The sequence below is a fragment of the Thalassophryne amazonica genome, chromosome 9, assembly GCF_902500255.1.
Source record: "Thalassophryne amazonica chromosome 9, fThaAma1.1, whole genome shotgun sequence".
NCBI lineage: Eukaryota > Metazoa > Chordata > Actinopteri > Batrachoidiformes > Batrachoididae > Thalassophryne > Thalassophryne amazonica.
The window spans coordinates 112656587-112674802 of NC_047111.1; the positions used below are offsets into that span (position 1 = coordinate 112656587).

Below are 18216 nucleotides of genomic sequence, written 5' to 3' on the forward strand. Positions count from 1 at the left end.
ACCTTTCACTTCTGTTAGTCTTAGATTCAGTTTTAGATTAAATTAGCTTTTCAGTTACCTTGTTCTGTTAGCTACATATTCAGCTAGACTTATAGATTATATCTGAGCTTTATGTGCAGCTTTCTTTATATTCTGTTGATTTCACTTTTAATCAATCTTATAAAACTATATTTTATTTTATTAGCGGTATATTCAGGTAATATTACAACCCCTGGCAATAATTATGGAATCACCGGCCTCGGAGGATGTTCTTTCAGTTGTTTAATTTTGTAGAAAAAAGCAGATCACAGACATGACACAAAACTAAAGTCATTTCAAATGGCAACTTTCTGGCTTTAAGAAACACTATAAGAAATCAAGAAAAAAAATTGTGGCAGTCAGTAACGGTTACTTTTTTTTAGACCAAGCAGAGGGAAAAAAAAATATGGAATCACTCAATTCTGAGGAAAAAATTATGGAATCACCCTGTAAATTTTCATCCCCAAAACTAACACCTGCATCAAATCAGATCTGCTCATTAGTCTGCATCTAAAAAGGAGTGATCACACCTTGGAGAGCTGTTGCACCAAGTGGACTGACATGAATCATGGCTCCAACACGAGAGATGTCAATTGAAACAAAGGAGAGGATTATCAAACTCTTAAAAGAGGGTAAATCATCACGCAATGTTGCAAAAGATGTTGGTTGTTCACAGTCAGCTGTGTCTAAACTCTGGAACAAATACAAACATCATGGGAAGGTTGTTAAAGGCAAACATACTGGTAGTCCAAGGAAGACATCAAAGCGTCAAGACAGAAAACTTAAAGCAATATGTCTCAAAAATCGAAAATGCACAACAAAACAAATGAGGAACGAATGGGAGGAAACTGGAGTCAACGTCTGTAATCGAACTGTAAGAAACCGCCTAAAGGAAATGGGATTTACATACAGAAAAGCAAAATGAAAGCCATCATTAACACCTAAACAGAAAAAAACAAGGTTACAATGGGCTAAGGAAAAGCAATCGTGGACTGTGGATGACTGGATGAAAGTCATATTCAGTGATGAATCTCAAATCTGCATTGGGCAAGGTGAAGATGCTGGAACTTTTGTTTGGTGCCGTTCCAGTGAGATTTATAAAGATGACTGCCTGAAGAGAACATGTAAATTTCCAGTCATTGATGATATGGGGCTGCATGTCAGGTAAAGGCACTGGGGAGATGGCTGTCATTACATCATCAATAAATGCACAAGTTTACATTGATATTTTGGACACTTTTCTTATCCCATCAATTGAAAGGATGTTTGGGGATGATGAAATAATTTTTCAAGATGATAATGCATCTTGCCATAGAGCAAAAACATTCCTTGCAAAAAGACACATAGGGTCACTGTCATGGCCTGCAAATAGTCCGGATCTCAATCCAATTGAAAATCTTTGGTGGAAGTTGAAGAAAATGGTCCATGACAAGGATCCAACCTGCAAAGCTGATCTGGCAACAGCAATCAGAGAAAGTTGGAGCCAGATTGATGAAGAGTATTTGTCACTCATTAAGTCCATGCCTCAGAGACTGCAAGCTGTTATAAAAGCCAGAGGTGGTGCAACAAAATACTAGTGATGTGTTGGAGCGTTCTTTTGTTTATCATGATTCCATAATTATTTCCTCAGAATTGAGTGATTCCATATTTTTTTTCCCCTCTGCTTGGTCTAAAAAAGTAACCGTTACTGACTGCCACAATTTTTTTTCCTGATTCTTATAATGTTTCTTAAAGCCAGAAAGTTGCCATTTGAAATGACTTTAGTTTTGTGTCATGTCTGTGATCTGCTTTTTTCTACAAAATTAAACAACTGAATGAACATCCTCAGAGGTCGGTGATTCCATAATTTTTGCCAGGGGTTGTACATTCAGTTGTCCCTTCAGTTACCTTTATAATTAGTTTTACAATTTATGGGTGATTGTTTAACTACGGGCACTATTGGCCTTGTAAATGTAATTTCCACCACACCATTGCCTTACAATATAAAGCACCTTGGGGCAACTGTTTGTTGTGATTTGGCGCTATATACATGTGCTCTGATGTCACTGTTTATCTCCATAGAAACTACCCAAACAATCTTTCATACAAACTGTTTAAAGGGACATTAGAGTGTTGTGGTGGAAATTACGGCAATAGTGTGGGACAACTACATTTTGTTTAAAAAAATCACAACAGTTGTATGACATTGAATACCCCAATTATGTTTTAATTATTTTACTGATATTTTATTCAGAGATATTTTAAAACATTAGAAAAAACGTTTCCTTGGCATTCATTTTTATCATTGAAGATCAAAAGTCTGGGTGTGGGACAAGCACAAAACGGCAATATTTGTATATAATGATGCTAAAAAAAGGTGAAAAAGTCATCATAGACTACTAGAACAAATTTCTTAACACACTTTCATTGTAAAGATAACTATTAAAGTGTGAAATTTCCCCTTTTTTCTGTTTTTCATACAATATGATCAAAGGACATAAGTGCCCGTAGTCTAAGAATCACCCATATATTCCATTACCTTTATATGTATTAGCTTTGTGTGAGCACATTTTAGATTAAGTCAGCTTTTCAGTTAGTTTTCCATTATTTGGGATTTGAACATGAAATTTTTTTTTTTTTTTTTTTTTTTTTTTTTTTAAACAGCAGCAAACGTATTTGCATATTACTGACAGTAATTTGACTTATTATGGATGGAAAAATGACACCATCCTACTTATGCACACGTGATCAATTTTGGAAAACCTCACGTGGCTCCTTGATGGAGACAAATGTGGAAATCAGCTGGTTTTCAGGCAGCCGCAGTGCTCCTTCCATTTGGTGAAGCTGGACTCCAAACTAAATCAGAATGTCTTGCATAACATCCTGGCAAAGAGTCCCTCATTCACTAGCAGAATAACCATGGCTCGTTCCCTGGAACAGCGCGTTGCAGGTTTCCATCTCTGTTGGTCCAGTGTAAAACCCTCTTGGAGTTCCTCAAAAACCTGACCACTGGACTGACTCCATTTAAAAACCGAGGAAAGTTCCAGCGGAGGCGCAAATCACAACTGTGTCATAACTGTGGCTGGGATTGCCGGCCATGTACCTACAAGAAGGCAGGCGGGCAGCGGTGGTGGAAACTCGAGTGAATACATGAGGGCACTTATGGTCAACCATGTCCTTTTCCAATACCTCCATACAGTTTATTTTACCCCCTAGTAATGGGTTCCCATGGAACAACCTCTGGCTAGTACAGGATCACCTGAGAAAGTCAACAGAGGAAAGGAAAATACTCATTTTCTTTGTCATCATATCCCATTATGTTTGTGTCAGACAGGTTACATGTGCTTCCGAATCCCTGTCACGCTCTTACTAATGTGTTGGTGCATCACTTATCTCAAGTGTTTACTTTTGTTTTAAATTGCTTAGCAACAAGCCCGTGTCAGACTGGACTGAAAATATGACTGTGTACATTTTTTAAAAATGTGCCAGGCTGCAGGGTAACACAGTCATACCATTTACAAAGTAAACTTTTTGACGGTAAAAGCATTCCAAACGGAAAGCTCACTTCAACCACCACGGTCATTGAGACAGGCTCAGAGCAAGCCTGGAAATTATTTAGGAAATATATTCACGCCTTCCACACAACTACAGGAGAATCATGGAGTGAATGCATAATAAACAGGATCCAGGTGCAGAAGAGTATGAAGAAAAGCTAATAAAATAAATTAAGGCTTCCCCATTCATACAGTATACCCTAATCAGAATCAGAATCAAATTTATTGCCAAGTAAGTTCTCACATACAAGAAATTTGAGCTGCTGTTATTGGTGCATAAACAATAATAAAAGAAAAGGAAAAAAAATACTTGTAAAACGCAAAGGAGTCAAATAGACAAAACTGGTCACTGTCAAACCCAATTCAACAACCCAGTTAGACTTCAGAAAACTTTATTGATCCCAAAAAAGGGCAAGTATGTTTACACTCCAATTACCTCAGACAAGATATAGCAATTTATCCACAATTATTACTTGTTTACCGTAATAATGGCACACATCAAAATTAAAGACAACACATATACATTTGACATTGTTTATGTGCACTGAACTTGAAGTAGTCCATCTTCTGAATTGAGACAAAGTGGGTGAAGGCCGCAGCAGGAGGGGCCCGTGCCGCCCAGCCTGGGGGTTGAAGGCTGCAGCAGTAAAAACTGCACCGCCTTCGAGGTGGCAAGGAGGAAGCCAGGGTGGGGGGAGTGGAGAGACACGGGGGGGGGGGGGGGGGGTAATAGGGATGGAGGGAGGGAGACATGCGTCATGTGCAGATGAGTTAAATTTCAATTTCTGTCCGTGTGTGTGTAAAGTCTGATGTTGCTAGGCAACAGCAGGCTGGGGGGGGGGGCGGGGGTAGATGAGAAGGGGGGGTGAATTCCTTCACCAAGGCTGTAGATCCTTCTGGGTGAAGAGCAGGGAATTTGGCCTTCAGGAGCCGATAAGGCTGCCATGTTGATGTTTGGCGGAGAGATACAGAATTCTATTTATTGCACCCCTGACCGTTGAGAGTCCAAATTTATGAAGAATATTCTCTGGTCCTCAGCAGTACAATTCCTTTGCAAAGCAGTGATCTGCTCCGAGATTGAATCCATTTTGCGTTTGAGTTCAAGAGTTCATGCAGTCTGAGATTACACAGCATTGCCCAACTCATTAATTATGACGGACTGATGAGGGGACAAAATTCTGGAAGCAGCCGTCTTGCTAATATTCCTGTGGGTCAGGGCAGCGCACAAACCAATCAGCACCAAACCTCCCACCATAAAAGCAAATACGAATGAATCCTCGTCTTCCACAGAGAGTGGAGCCACATGTCACACTCCATTCTCTCAGCTGTCGAGAGCAAAGTCCACTGGGTAGGTTCCATCAGGGCACGCAGGGTCCCCAAACCCTGATCTCCTTGTTGAAAACAATTGATGTTAATGGCGTTGAGAGACCAGCTGATCAATTCCATAGTTAATCCAAATCATCATTTGAAGAATTCACAGTCTGGTGATGCTGGGACTTTGAAGGTCGGAGCAGAGATAGAAAGGAGGAGAGGAGAGGGGAGGGGAGGAATGCGACCGTCCTTGCTGTGTCCAAGCTGTGCTTAATATTAAATTAAAATATTAAATTATTATTAAACCAAATAACATAAATTAGAATGCACATAGACTATAACACCACTCCATTTATAGTAGGGTTGGGACAACTAATGAAAATCATTAGTTGACTAGTCAGTACTATTAGTTGTGGACAAGTCAGCAACTAAACTTGACGTTGAATGAATTAAGCCAATTTCAAATCTTCATGATGGTGAGACTCAAATGTGACATTTATTTTAACAAATAAGCACAAAATCACAAATACAAAAACAGCATTATCATGAAAACAATACCTGCATTCATTTACTAGGTATAGACGACCCGTTTGAGTTGATTAATTCACCTGCCGAGGTTCACACACTTTCTTCACTGAGTGAAGGGAGCAGTGGCAGCTGCAGCAGGAATATTCTTTAACAGTTAAATCAACTTAATAAATATCTTTGGACTAGTCAACTAATAAATAGTTTACTAGTTGGATGTCAGATTAAGAATGAAATCAACTTTATTCATCCAGAAGGAAATTATTTTTCCAAAGTACCGAAACAGTAACAGTAAACAACGCTTTTTTAAAGCTATTTGCACAAGATGTTCAACAATATTGCACATAACTCTGAGTGGCTGACTAACTCTGTTCAATTATGTACTGAACAGTAGAAGGAGGGGAGGCGCTATACAGCCTGACCGCCACAAGTAGGAAAGACCTCCTGAGGCGTTTGGTGGTGCACCACGGTGGTCTGTCTTTGGCTGAAGGTGCTCTGATAGGATGTCAGTGTGGCGTGCAGGAGGTGGGAGGTGTTGCCCAGGATGCTGAGCAGTTTCCTCAGCATCCTCCTCTCTGACATCTCCTCCACAGACTCCAGCTCAACCTCCAGGACAGAGCCAGCTTTCCTGATGAGCTTGTTGAGTCTGTTCATGTCAGCTGCCTTCAGCCTGCTGCCTCAGCACATGACAGCACAGAAGATAATGCTGGAGACCACTGACTGCTAAAAACATCTACAACATAGTTTTGCAGACATTGAAAGATCTGATCCTCCTGAGGAAGTACAGACCGCTCTGACCTTTCTTAGACACAGCATCTGTGTTACCGTCCAGTCCAGTTTCTTGTCTATGTAGACAGCCAGGTACTTGTAATAGTCCACAATGTCCACCTCAGCTCCACTGATGCAGTGGTGTTCAGACGGGTCTTTCATGGTAGCTATTCATAGTCGGCTATTAAGATTAGTCATCGCACCCGTAATTTATAGTGTAGTGCAGTTTGACAAATTTCAAATGTCTCATTTATAATACTATGCAGAATTTTCATAAATTTAACATGCTTCCATCTTTTTTAAAAATACTAAAAACCTACAGGAAGACATACATTTTACCTTCAAAGTTTTATCATTTCTTTTGGATGAAAAAAAAATCATTTGAATTTAATAAGTTTTGTGCATCAATTTATCTTTGAGTGTTTATCTGCAACCATATTTGTGTTGTCAAGCATCATACAGTACACATATAACAATTTAATGATTTATCTACCAAATTACAAAATGCAGTTTGTAGTATGACAAATGGCTAGCTTCTTTTGTAAAATAAGAACTATCACATTTATCTTGAGATATCAATAATGGAAGATGTCAAATTTAATTTTCAGTTGGCACACTGATATTACATTTAGTTTTAAAAATTTCAAATTCTAGAGTGCCTAAAACCTCTACAAGGTAATCTATATATAGTCTATATATAAATTCCTACAACACATTTGTTTTTCCTTTATTTCCATGATGTATTATCTGTTTTGACAGATGCATCTTTAAACCTCACAAACCACTGTTAGGTTTGAAAACCATGTTTTCTTTGATAACTAAAAACAATCCTTTAGAAAAAGGCTAGAATTATACCATTTATCATAGTCAAAGTATACAAATAGAAGTTTTCAATGGGTTTTAAGATTTTAAAAACACTGATTTGAGCTGAGCCACAATATATCAGATATGACACAAATATTCAATGATTCTTAAGTGTTTGCAATCTCTGCCGATTGCAGTATTGAGTGCTTACTATAGAGTGCACAGTGAGTGAGTGAGTGAGTGAGTGAGTGAACAAGGTCTTTTGTGTTTTGGCTACATATGGTTGTTGCAATTCTGTTACTGCATGTTCTAACATTTCTGTTTTACTTGTTAGTATAGCCACAGCAGATGTCACCCCACTGAGTATGGTCTGTTTCAGGTTTCTTCCTAATCAACTTAAAACATCTGGGGAAGTTTTTACCAGTGTGCTTGACTAGTCAAATCAGATTTAAAAAGTGTATAAAATACAGCTCAGGTGGATTCATACTCTCATGTAATGTTAGAACTGTGTCACATCACCAAGGCTCAACATGCCCCAACAAGCTGTGTTGGAGAAACATTTTAAATGGTCCTGGATCTGGGGCATCCTCACAGTTTAAGACACTGATCACATCCTCTAACAACACTGGTTCAGTTCCCGGCCCATGCGAGCTGTGGTGCTCATCCCTGCCCACTGTGGATCCATTCATTTATCCACATCTACCCCAAAAATGAATAATACTTATCACAAGCTATGTTTCACCAACCTCCAGCAAAATGAGCACATTTGTTTTCACGTAAACCTGACAACGGCAAAACTCTGGTTAAGGATGCAGACGTGCCCTAGTGTGTTAAGGGGGGGGGGTCATAAAATGTTGGATGAATTTTCACATTTGATCCCTGAAACCTCAACCCCTGATGATGCTCAGCGTCAGACAGGGTCGAGAGGGTTGTCTTGGTAACTGTTGATGTTGACAGTATCGTGGGGGGGGATGAACAGTGGTTTGAGTGCGTGCCATCAGCGTGGGCTTGTCCGCATTTGACTGTTTGTGCATGCATGAATGTGCTGGGGTGGGGTGGACACTAGTTACGGAACGCGCAAATATCAACGCATTCCCTCTGTCTGTGACATGAACACACAAAACTGATGTTACTCCACGAACTGCTGAAAAATAAGACTCCACGGCAGAATTAATTCTTAGATTTAATTAAACTTGGGCCAAGTGGAAAGGTGAACTGGGAGACATTGTGCAAAGTAGCACGCTGTCCACATCGACATTTTAACATCCACACAGATGCTGAGAATGACAGCCTCAACACTGCATTTAATCTATTATTAGACTCAATTGGCTTTGCTCAAAATGTAAATGAGTCCACCCACCACTTTAATCATATCTTAGATCTTGTTCTGACTTATGGTATGGAAATTGAAGACTTAACAGTATTCCCTGAAAACTCCCTTCTGTCTGATCATTTCTTAATAACATTTACATTTACCCTGATGGACTACCCAGCAGTGGGGAATAAGTTTCATTACACTAGAAGTCTTTCAGAAAGCGTTGTAACTAGGTTTAAGGATATGATTCCTTCTTTATGTTCTCCAATGCCATATACCAACACAGTGCAGAGTAGCTACCTAAACTCTGTAAGGGAGATAGAGTATCTCATCAATAGTTTTACATCCTCATTGAAGACAACTTTGGATGCTGTAGCTCCTCTGAAAAAGAGAGCTTTAAATCAGAAGTGCCTGACTCCGTGGTATAACTCACAAACTTGCAGCTTAAAGCAGATAACCCATAAGTTGGAGAGGAAAATGGCGTCTCACTAATTTAGAAGATCTTCTAGGACAGCTAGGACATCTTACTACTCATCACTAATTGAAGAAAATAAGAACAATCCCAGGTTTCTTTTCAGCACTGTAGCCAGGCTGACAAAGAGTCAGAGCTCTATTGAGCCGAGTATTCCTTTAACTTTAACTAGTAATGACTTCATGACTTCCTTTGCTAATAAAATTTTAACTATTAGAGAAAAAATTACTCATAACCATCCCAAAGATGTATCGTTATCTTTGGCTGCTTTCAGTGATGCCGGTATTTGGTTAGACTCTTTCTCTCAGATTGTTCTGTCTGAGTTATTTTCATTAGTTACTTCCTCCAAACCATCAACATGTCTATTAGACCCCATTCCTACCAGGCTGCTCAAGGAAGCCCTACCATTAATTAATGCTTCAATCTTAAATATGATCAATCTATCTTTATTAGTTGGCTATGTACCACAGGCTTTTAAGGTGGCAGTAATTAAACCATTACTTAAAAAGCTATCACTTGACCCAGCTACCTTAGCTAATTATAGGCCAATCTCCAACCTTCCTTTTCTCTCAAAAATTCTTGAAAGGGTAGTTGTAAAACAGCTAACTGATCATCTGCAAAGGAATGGTCTATTTGAAGAGTTTCAGTCAGGGTTTAGAATTCATCATAGTACAGAAACAGGATTAGTGAAGGTTACAAATGATCTTTTGGCCTCAGACAGTGGACTCATCTCTGTGCTTGTTCTGTTAGACCTCAGTGCTGCTTTTGATACTGTTGACCATAAAATTTTATTACAGAGATTAGAGCATGCCATAGGTATTAAAGGCACTGTGCTACAGTGGTTTGAATCATATTTATCTAATAGATTACAATTTGTTCATGTAAATGGGGAATCTTCTTCACAGACTAAGGTTAATTATGGAGTTCCACAAGGTTCTGTGCTAGGACCAATTTTATTCACTTTATACATGTTTCCCTTAGGCAGTATTATTAGACGGCATTGCTTAAATTTTCATTGTTACGCAAATGATACCCAGCTTTATCTATCCATGAAGCCAGAGGACACACACCAATTAGCTAAACTGCAGCATTGTCTTACAGACATAAAGACATGGATGACCTCTAATTTCCTGCTTTTAAACTCAGATAAAACTGAAGTTATTGTACTTGGCCCCACAAATCTTAGAAACATGGTGTCTAACCAGATCCTTACTCTGGATGGCATTACCCTGATCTCTAGTAATACTGTGAGAAATCTTGGAGTCATTTTTGATCAGGATATGTCATTCAAAGCGCATATTAAACAAATATGTAGGACTGCTTTTTTGCATTTACGCAATATCTCTAAAATCAGAAAGGTCTTGTCTCAGAGTGATGCTGAAAAACTAATTCATGCATTTATTTCCTCTAGGCTGGACTATTGTAATTCATTATTATCAGGTTGTCCTAAACGTTCCCTGAAAAGCCTTCAGTTAATTCAAAATGCTGCAGCTAGAATACTAACGGGGACTAGAAGGAGAGAGCATATCTCACCCATATTGGCCTCTCTTCATTGGCTTCCTGTTAATTCTAGAATAGAATTTAAAATTCTTCTTCTTACTTGTAAGGTTTTGAATAATCAGGTCCCATCTTATCTTAGGGACCTCGTAGTACCATATCACCCCAATAGAGCGCTTCGCTCTCAGACTGCAGGCTTACTTGTAGTTCACAACAAACAGTTGCCCCAAGGCACCTTATATTTTAAGGCAAGGCCATACAATAATTACGTAAAAACCCCAACGGTCAAAACGACCCCCTGTGAGCAAGCACTTGGCGACAGTGGGAAGGAAAAACTCCCTTTTAACAGGAAGAAAAGAAACCTCCAGCAGAACCAGGCTCAGGGAGGGGCAGTCTTCTGCTGGGACTGGTTGGGGCTGAGGGAGAGAACCAGGAAAAAGACATGCTGTGGAGGGGAGCAGAGATCAATCACTAATGATTAAATGCAGAGTGGTGCATACAGAGCAAAAAGAGAAAGAAACACTCAATGCATCATGGGAACCCCCCAGCAGTCTACGTCTATAGCAGCATAACTAAGGGATGGTTCAGGGTCACCTGATCCAGCCCTAACTATAAGCTTTAGCAAAAAGGAAAGTTTTAAGCCTAATCTTAAAAGTAGAGAGGGTGTCTGTCTCCCTGATCTGAATTGGGAGCTGGTTCCACAGGAGAGGAGCCTGAAAGCTGAAGGCTCTGCCTCCCATTCTACTCTTAAAAACCCTAGGAACTACAAGTAAGCCTGCAGTCTGAGAGCGAAGCGCTCTATTGGGGTGATATGGTACTATGAGGTCCCTAAGATAAGATGGGACCTGATTATTCAAAACCTTATAAGTAAGAAGAAGAATTTTAAATTCTATTCTAGAATTAACAGGAAGCCAATGAAGAGAGGCCAATATGGGTGAGATATGCTCTCTCCTTCTAGTCCCCATTAGTACTCTAGCTGCAGCATTTTGAATTAACTGAAGGCTTTTCAGGGAACTTTTAGGACAACCTGATAATGAATTACAATAGTCCAGCCTAGAGGAAATAAATGCATAAATTAGTTTTTCAGCATCACTCTTAGACCAGACCTTTCTAATTTTAGAGATATTGCGTAAATGCAAAAAAGCAGTCCTACATATTTGTTTAATATGCGCTTTGAATGACATATCCTGATCAAAAATGACTCCAAGATTTCTCACAGTATTACTAGAGGTCAGGGTAATGCCATCCAGAGTAAGGATCTGGTTAGACACCATGTTTCTAAGATTTGTGGGGCCAAGTACAATAACTTCAGTTTTATCTGAGTTTAAAAGCAAGAAATTAGAGGTCATCCATGTCTTTATGTCTGTAAGACAATCCTGCAGTTTAGCTAATTGGTGTGTGTCCTCTGGCTTCATGGATAGATAAAGCTGGGTATCATCTGCATAACAATGAAAATTTAAGCAATGCCGTCTAATAATACTGCCTAAGGGAAGCATGTATAAAGTGAATAAAATTGGTCCTAGCACAGAACCTTGTGGAACTCCATAATTAACCTTAGTCTGTGAAGAAGATTCCCCATTTACATGAACAAATTGTAATCTATTAGATAAATATGATTCAAACCACCGCAGTGCAGTGCCTTTAATACCTATGACATGCTCTAATCTCTGTAATAAAATTTTATGGTCAACAGTATCAAAAGCAGCACTGAGGTCTAACAGAACAAGCACAGAGATGAGTCCACTGTCTGAGGCCATAAGAAGATAATTTGTAACCTTCACTAATGCTGTTTCTGTACTATGATGAATTCTAAAACCTGACTGAAACTCTTCAAATAGACAGAGAACCACCTTTTTCCACAAGAAGCTCCTTAACATGTTCTTACTGTGTTTTTACTATCAAGCACATTCTGGTAATTTTTTTTGTAATTGATCAGTAGTGGCTTTACACATTTCACTTGCTGTTGACTGCAGCAGGAACAGAAGAAGCAAGCGCTCAAGAACCTGTTTTTGTAGGTTTGGGGTGCTTTAGAGATTTAAAAAAAAATGCAACAGTGTCATCAGATGTTCAGTGTGAACTTAGCACACAAAAATGAGTAACACTTAGCGAGTCTGCTCAACTTTTCCAGTTTCACGTGCAGTGGGAAAATTGATCACCTTTTACTGGCCTCTGGGCCGCTCATCTGACACCACTGCATAAAACCTCGTACTTTTTAAAAGTGATAAGTTACTAATTTTGTTCATCTTTGGCAAAATTCCCAATGGATTCCCAGTGTTTGCTTCAATTTCTATTAGTCTGCCTGCACCACTTTTTGTGGAATCACATTTAGCCGTGTTCTCACCTGGTGTCAAAGTCTGAAGCCGACTGCCTTCTCATAGTTACGGCACTGAACTAGACACATCGGACTTTGAAGTGTTACTTGATACTGGACCGGGGGGGGTGGGGGCGTCCACACACTCATCTAAACTTTCTGAACCCATCCGAGCCCAACTGGGCAACAACCACGACTGGTTCCTCTAATGGACCGCCACTCAGCGCTGAGCATTATGCGGACAACCCAAGCAGCATCAATGGTGAAACCATCCTGTAATCACACATTAATGCCAGCGTACACACAAACACACACACACGTTATTTTTAGAAAAACTGCCCGCACAGGGGAAACGTGTGTGCATATGTGTGAGGGCGCTAACAAACACCCAGCAGTGTCCAGGCGGTGAGACTGAGAGCATGGAAAGTGGAGGGAAGGAGAACGCTGTGGAAAACTAAACTGGGCCTAAAATACAACAGGTGACCACAGCCACTTACACAGAACTGGAACCTACACATCCAGAGAAATAACTATTATGTAATCCAGTTCCAGATATTCCAAACGTGCTTCCAGGCTCATTGGATGGTCAGTCAGAGTTGTGGAAGCATGTGTCTGTGTTTATGTGAATGTTGGTGGCAGCAGCAGTCCTCTGGAAGCCTTTATTTTTTTGTGTTACCTGCCACCTCCACGATGTCTCCAGGAACGATATCTCTGGCTTTGATCCACTGCACCGTCCTGCGATTCATGCGGTACACCTTCCCCATCTCCGGCTCATACTCTTTCAGAGCCTCAATGGCATTCTCTGCATTCCGCTCCTGTTCAAAGATTTTTTCAAACAGATAAAAACAGCATTAAGCTTCATCATCCAGTAAGTAAAGGACTGATGTTTTTTCATGTGGTTGCGTCAGGACTCTGAAGACCACAGGAAGAGGAAACCGTGGATGTTACAAGCACAGACAGTTGCAAGGCTGAATAGAACCGCTCTTGGTGGGTGCCTGCACCGCATGTCCCCGACCACATACCTTGACTCTCCACCAACAACCAACTAACTGTCAGGTGTGCTCACCAGACAGAGTTAAATAATCAGGTGTGAGTGGAGCAGGTAGACTTGGAAGTGCTCTCTAGCTCTCAGGCAGTGTATTATGCATTTTGACCCTCTACTGGATGGGAGTGATCACACAATCACTTTTTTCAGAATCACACACTTAAACAGAATTTTCAGTTTTACAAATGCCTTTTTTTAACAAATGGAAAAAAATGACATATACACATTTATTTGTAAAAATCAACACACGTTTCATTAACTTGTTTGTTGGTTTTCACAAATAAACCAACCATCCAACCAGTGATCAGAGGAGGCTCATTTTCCCATAATGCCTTTTGGCATCTGTATGGGTTAATGCTCAAACGTTCAGCATTTGCACATTAGTAGATATTTTCACTTTGTAAAAATGACAGAGTTGATGTTAATGTTTTGTTTATAAATCAAAACCTAAGTGAAAACTGTTTTGCTTTTGATGTTGCCTGCCACACATCTGGAGCACTGTATGTTGAATGTAAATGACTTTTTTTTTTCCTGTGTAGCAGCCAGGCCCCTTCTGCTGGGTAAGAGTTGAGCTCAGCTCCTCACAGCTGCCTGACTGCTGTAAAACACGAAACAGACAGGAACTAACATGTATAATTTTAAGGATTACGAACGGCTTTACGAACTATGCCAGCAAAAAAATGTTAGCAGAACTAAATTTAGCGGACGCTAAATGGTCTGCTGATGGTTTTCAAAAGTTATCTGAACAGCTAATATGCTAATAAAAAAGTTAGCTTTGCTAATTAGCATTAGCGGAACTGTGCCCCCACTGCAAACAGGTTATCTGACTGTAATAAACATGCAGTTTACTGTAAAAGTTATTTGCCAGAGATGAACTTCTCCAAAATTAGTTGATTTGCCATTGTGGCCCTTGCAACGTCTCACATTGTTATGCCAACAAGATGTGTTTGAGTACTGACTGCGTGTATTAAAGAAAAGATCAAGTGCAGTTAGCATGACTGTATATGTTAAAGCTAACTGTGGATAGCATCATCCACTACATTAACCAAGGCTAATATCATACACTGTGTGTTACCATAAGTGTTAGCACAACACTTATGGTAACACTGCCTTGTGCTAAGTAGTTAGCCTAAGGAAATGCCAACTAGTTGAATTACGGCTCCGCTAGTGTATCGCTGTAAAGCTCCTTTTTACCGGCTCCACTTACGCGTCGCCATTAAAGCTCAATTTGTGACTGTATAATCAGCATGAACGTCCGCAGATCAGACACAACAGGGTTTCCCCTAATTTAGGGATTCCTGGCAAGTATGGGGATTTGCTCCTGTGACCTTACAGATGATATGAAGGAAAAAGCAAACAGGAGTTACACATAAGGTTCAAAGTTCATGCTACATTTGATGGAAACTGGGAACTTGGAATTTCTGACTTACGTTAGTAAAAAATTTTAGTCTCCCCACTGACTCATTTCGGACAAACACGGTAAAAATGTTGTAATTGTAATGTTACTGCTGACAAATGACAGACTGGTGTGAGTGTTGTTTTACCTGTCCAGCAAAATATGTTCAGACTTGAGTGCAACTTCTCAATGTGACCTCTGATTTTCTGTTATACTAGTCATGTCTGCAGCTATTTTATTTTAGCTTCAATTTTTATTTGATTGATTTCTGGCACTTTCACTTATAACTAAATGTCTGTTACATTTCGGCAGCACCGTGATACCGATACCCACCAAGGTTGCTGATTCAAAGTTGGATTAAATTGTTTATACCAATAATAAAGACAATCCAAAAGGGACTACACCTTTAAAATTGGGCAAGAAGGAGAGAAATGTCATCAAGGACTTTTTTAAAAAGACACTGACATTGTAAAACTACATTTTATCAATGACGAAATTTACCAATATTTTAAACACTGGGTCTAATATTTTTTAAAGTAAATCTGCATAAAAAAGGTGGCACAACAAAAACATGAGCCATGCACTCTAATGAGTGCCAAGTGACATTTGCATTGGCCCTTATGAAAAAAACTCATTGCACAGATCAATGTGCTCGTTAGACGTGCACGTGTTCAGGTGAGGTAACAGTTGAGCTGCAATAGGGGAGTAGAAACATCCTAAAAGTCAGTCTGTTTATCCTGCAACAAGATAAATGACATTCTACACTCAATATTACTGTGTTTTCTGATAAAGTTGGCTTTTGTGCACATGTAAACAGAACACGTGCACTTGCACTTTGCACAGATAACAGGACAGAGAGTTGATCTCACCTGCCAGACCCCGATAACAGCATTGGCAATTAGGATGAGGAGAATAACGATGGGCTCAACAAAGGCAGTGGTCGTCTCCTCGCCATCCTCAAACAGAGCCAACACCTAAACAACACACACGGGACAATTTACAGCACAACATCCCACAGGAGGTCCAGCAAACAACCTCACGCTTTCATTAAAATATGTTTATGCACCAAATACTGTTGGAAGTTAGGGTGAAGAAACTTCAATGTTCCTCAGGTGTTTTGAGAGGTGCAGTGCCCCAGCGGGTGTAGACAGTAGCTGCACAAACCCTTTGACCGCTGAGCTGGGGCAAAAACGTCTGGCTGAAATCCGAACAAGTCGGAACAACGGCCAGGCTGAGAAACAGCCCCGAGGGCTCATACTAGGACTGTAGCACTAAATAACGTTCAAGCTGCAAACATGTCACATGATCATGCAACTCTGCAGAGTGCACACCAACCACAAACCTCCAGAGGAAACACACACACACACACACACACACACACGGGAATGTAAAGAACAAGCAGCAAACTGACATTTGAAATACGTGCGTGTGTAGTTCAGGTCCTATGGACTATATGCATGGAGTTGTGTGACGTATTTCCGTTCAAATCTCTGATTGCTGTGTTACTTCTGGTTACGGCGGAGGCAGATGCCAGTGTTTGATTCTGTTCGATATCCAAAAATTTTAATCAATTTACAAAGTTTCTAGTATTTTTGTCATTGTTCCCATTTTTGTGGGTGTGTGTATGTCAAGACATCGAGGAAGACCAAGTTTTCTTTCCAGAGGAGAGAGGACAGCACATCAAGCTATCACTGCTGTGTATCCCAATGTACAGCTTCTGCGTGGTGCAACTCCGTTTTGAGTTTCTCTCTTTGCCGAAAGATGCTGCGCAGCAAAGGAAATGGGTCATAAATATTTGGAGGGATCATTTTGTAGTAATGAGTAAGAACGGAGTCTGTTCTCAGCCTGCTGATGGGATCCAACCATTAACCACACAGGTGTGCCGTTTGTTTTAAAAAAAAAAAGAGCCATCCCCGTTCTTTTCGAGTGGAACAACTACTGCATTCCTGCCCCTCGTCCCAGTGCTTGGGAGCGAAGAGAGCGACCAAACCCTCTCGCTGATCACCTGGAGGAACCAGCGATGGAGGCAACTTTTCCTGACCACGACTATACTGCTCTTCTGCGCGGACAGCTGCGCTTGACGCCAGATCCACTGGCACTCCACTATATGCGTGCATATATGAAATATAAAAAAATATGAAATATAAAAAGTGAAATATTGGTTTGATTTAAACAGATTGTCACTTAATCTTAATAAAACAAATTTCATATTGTTTAATGACAGAGTTAAAAAAAATGATGTGTCATTAAAAATAGAAGGAATGGACATTCAAAGGGTAAAAGAAACAAAACTTTTAGGAGTTATGATTGATGAAGATTTTACATGGAAGTCACATAAATTACATAAAAGGAAAGATAGCGAAAGCCATTGCTGTTTTGCATAAAGTTAAATATTCATTAAATAGCCATGGAATAGTTATGGATTATTAACATTGTACAACTCATTGATTGTTCCATATTTGACTTATTGTGTAGAAATCTGGGGATCAACATGTACAACTTATACACAACCTTTATTTATTTTGCAGAAAAGAGCTTTAAAAGTGATTGGCAACAGTCAATTTAGAGATCCATCTAATCCATTGTTTATTAAGTATAGGGTACTTAAATTTCACGATTTAGTTGATTTGAAATTACTACAAATAATGTACCAAGCGAATAACAATATTATACCAATAAACATTCAAAATATGTTTGAAAAAAGTAGTTATAATTTGAAGGGCATAGACGTGTTTAAAAAACCAAGATTCAGGAACAGAGTATTGCAGTGAATGGTGTAAAATTATGGAACAACCTCAACAAAGAAATCAAAGAATCAAGGTCGCTTAAATGATTTAAAAAAACGTATTAAACTTGATATATTTCGTAAGTATGAAACTATGAAATAAGTCAGTGGGCTGTGACAAAGCCAAAAATGTAATCTGTTAACGTTTAGAATGTTTGAAGTTTAAAATGTAATCTATTAGGGATGTAGTCTTTTAAATAATGGTTAAAATTAGGAAAGAAGTTGGTGACATGTGACAAAGTCATAGAAATGCAATGATGTCGATTGATGATGCTTTGCAAGATTGTATTGTAAAAAAGGGGCAGAATATATAAGACTTGTTCTTCCAAACTGCTCCTTTTCATTCAATGGTTTGTAATGTTTTGTTAATTTTGCTTTTCTGTTTTTTCTTTTAAATGAATGAAATAAATCCTCTATATATATATATATATATACA

The 18216-nt window shown here is 39.4% G+C and overlaps 1 protein-coding gene across 1 annotated transcript in view; it reads right to left on the reverse strand.

The window, feature by feature from the left end:
* atp2a3 (ATPase sarcoplasmic/endoplasmic reticulum Ca2+ transporting 3) overlaps positions 1-18216 on the reverse strand; it is a 189007-nt gene that overhangs the window by 78162 nt on the left and 92629 nt on the right. Inside the window, 2 exon segments of the mRNA XM_034178983.1 lie at positions 13231-13369; positions 15865-15969. Coding sequence (XP_034034874.1) covers positions 13231-13369; positions 15865-15969 — 244 coding nt within the window.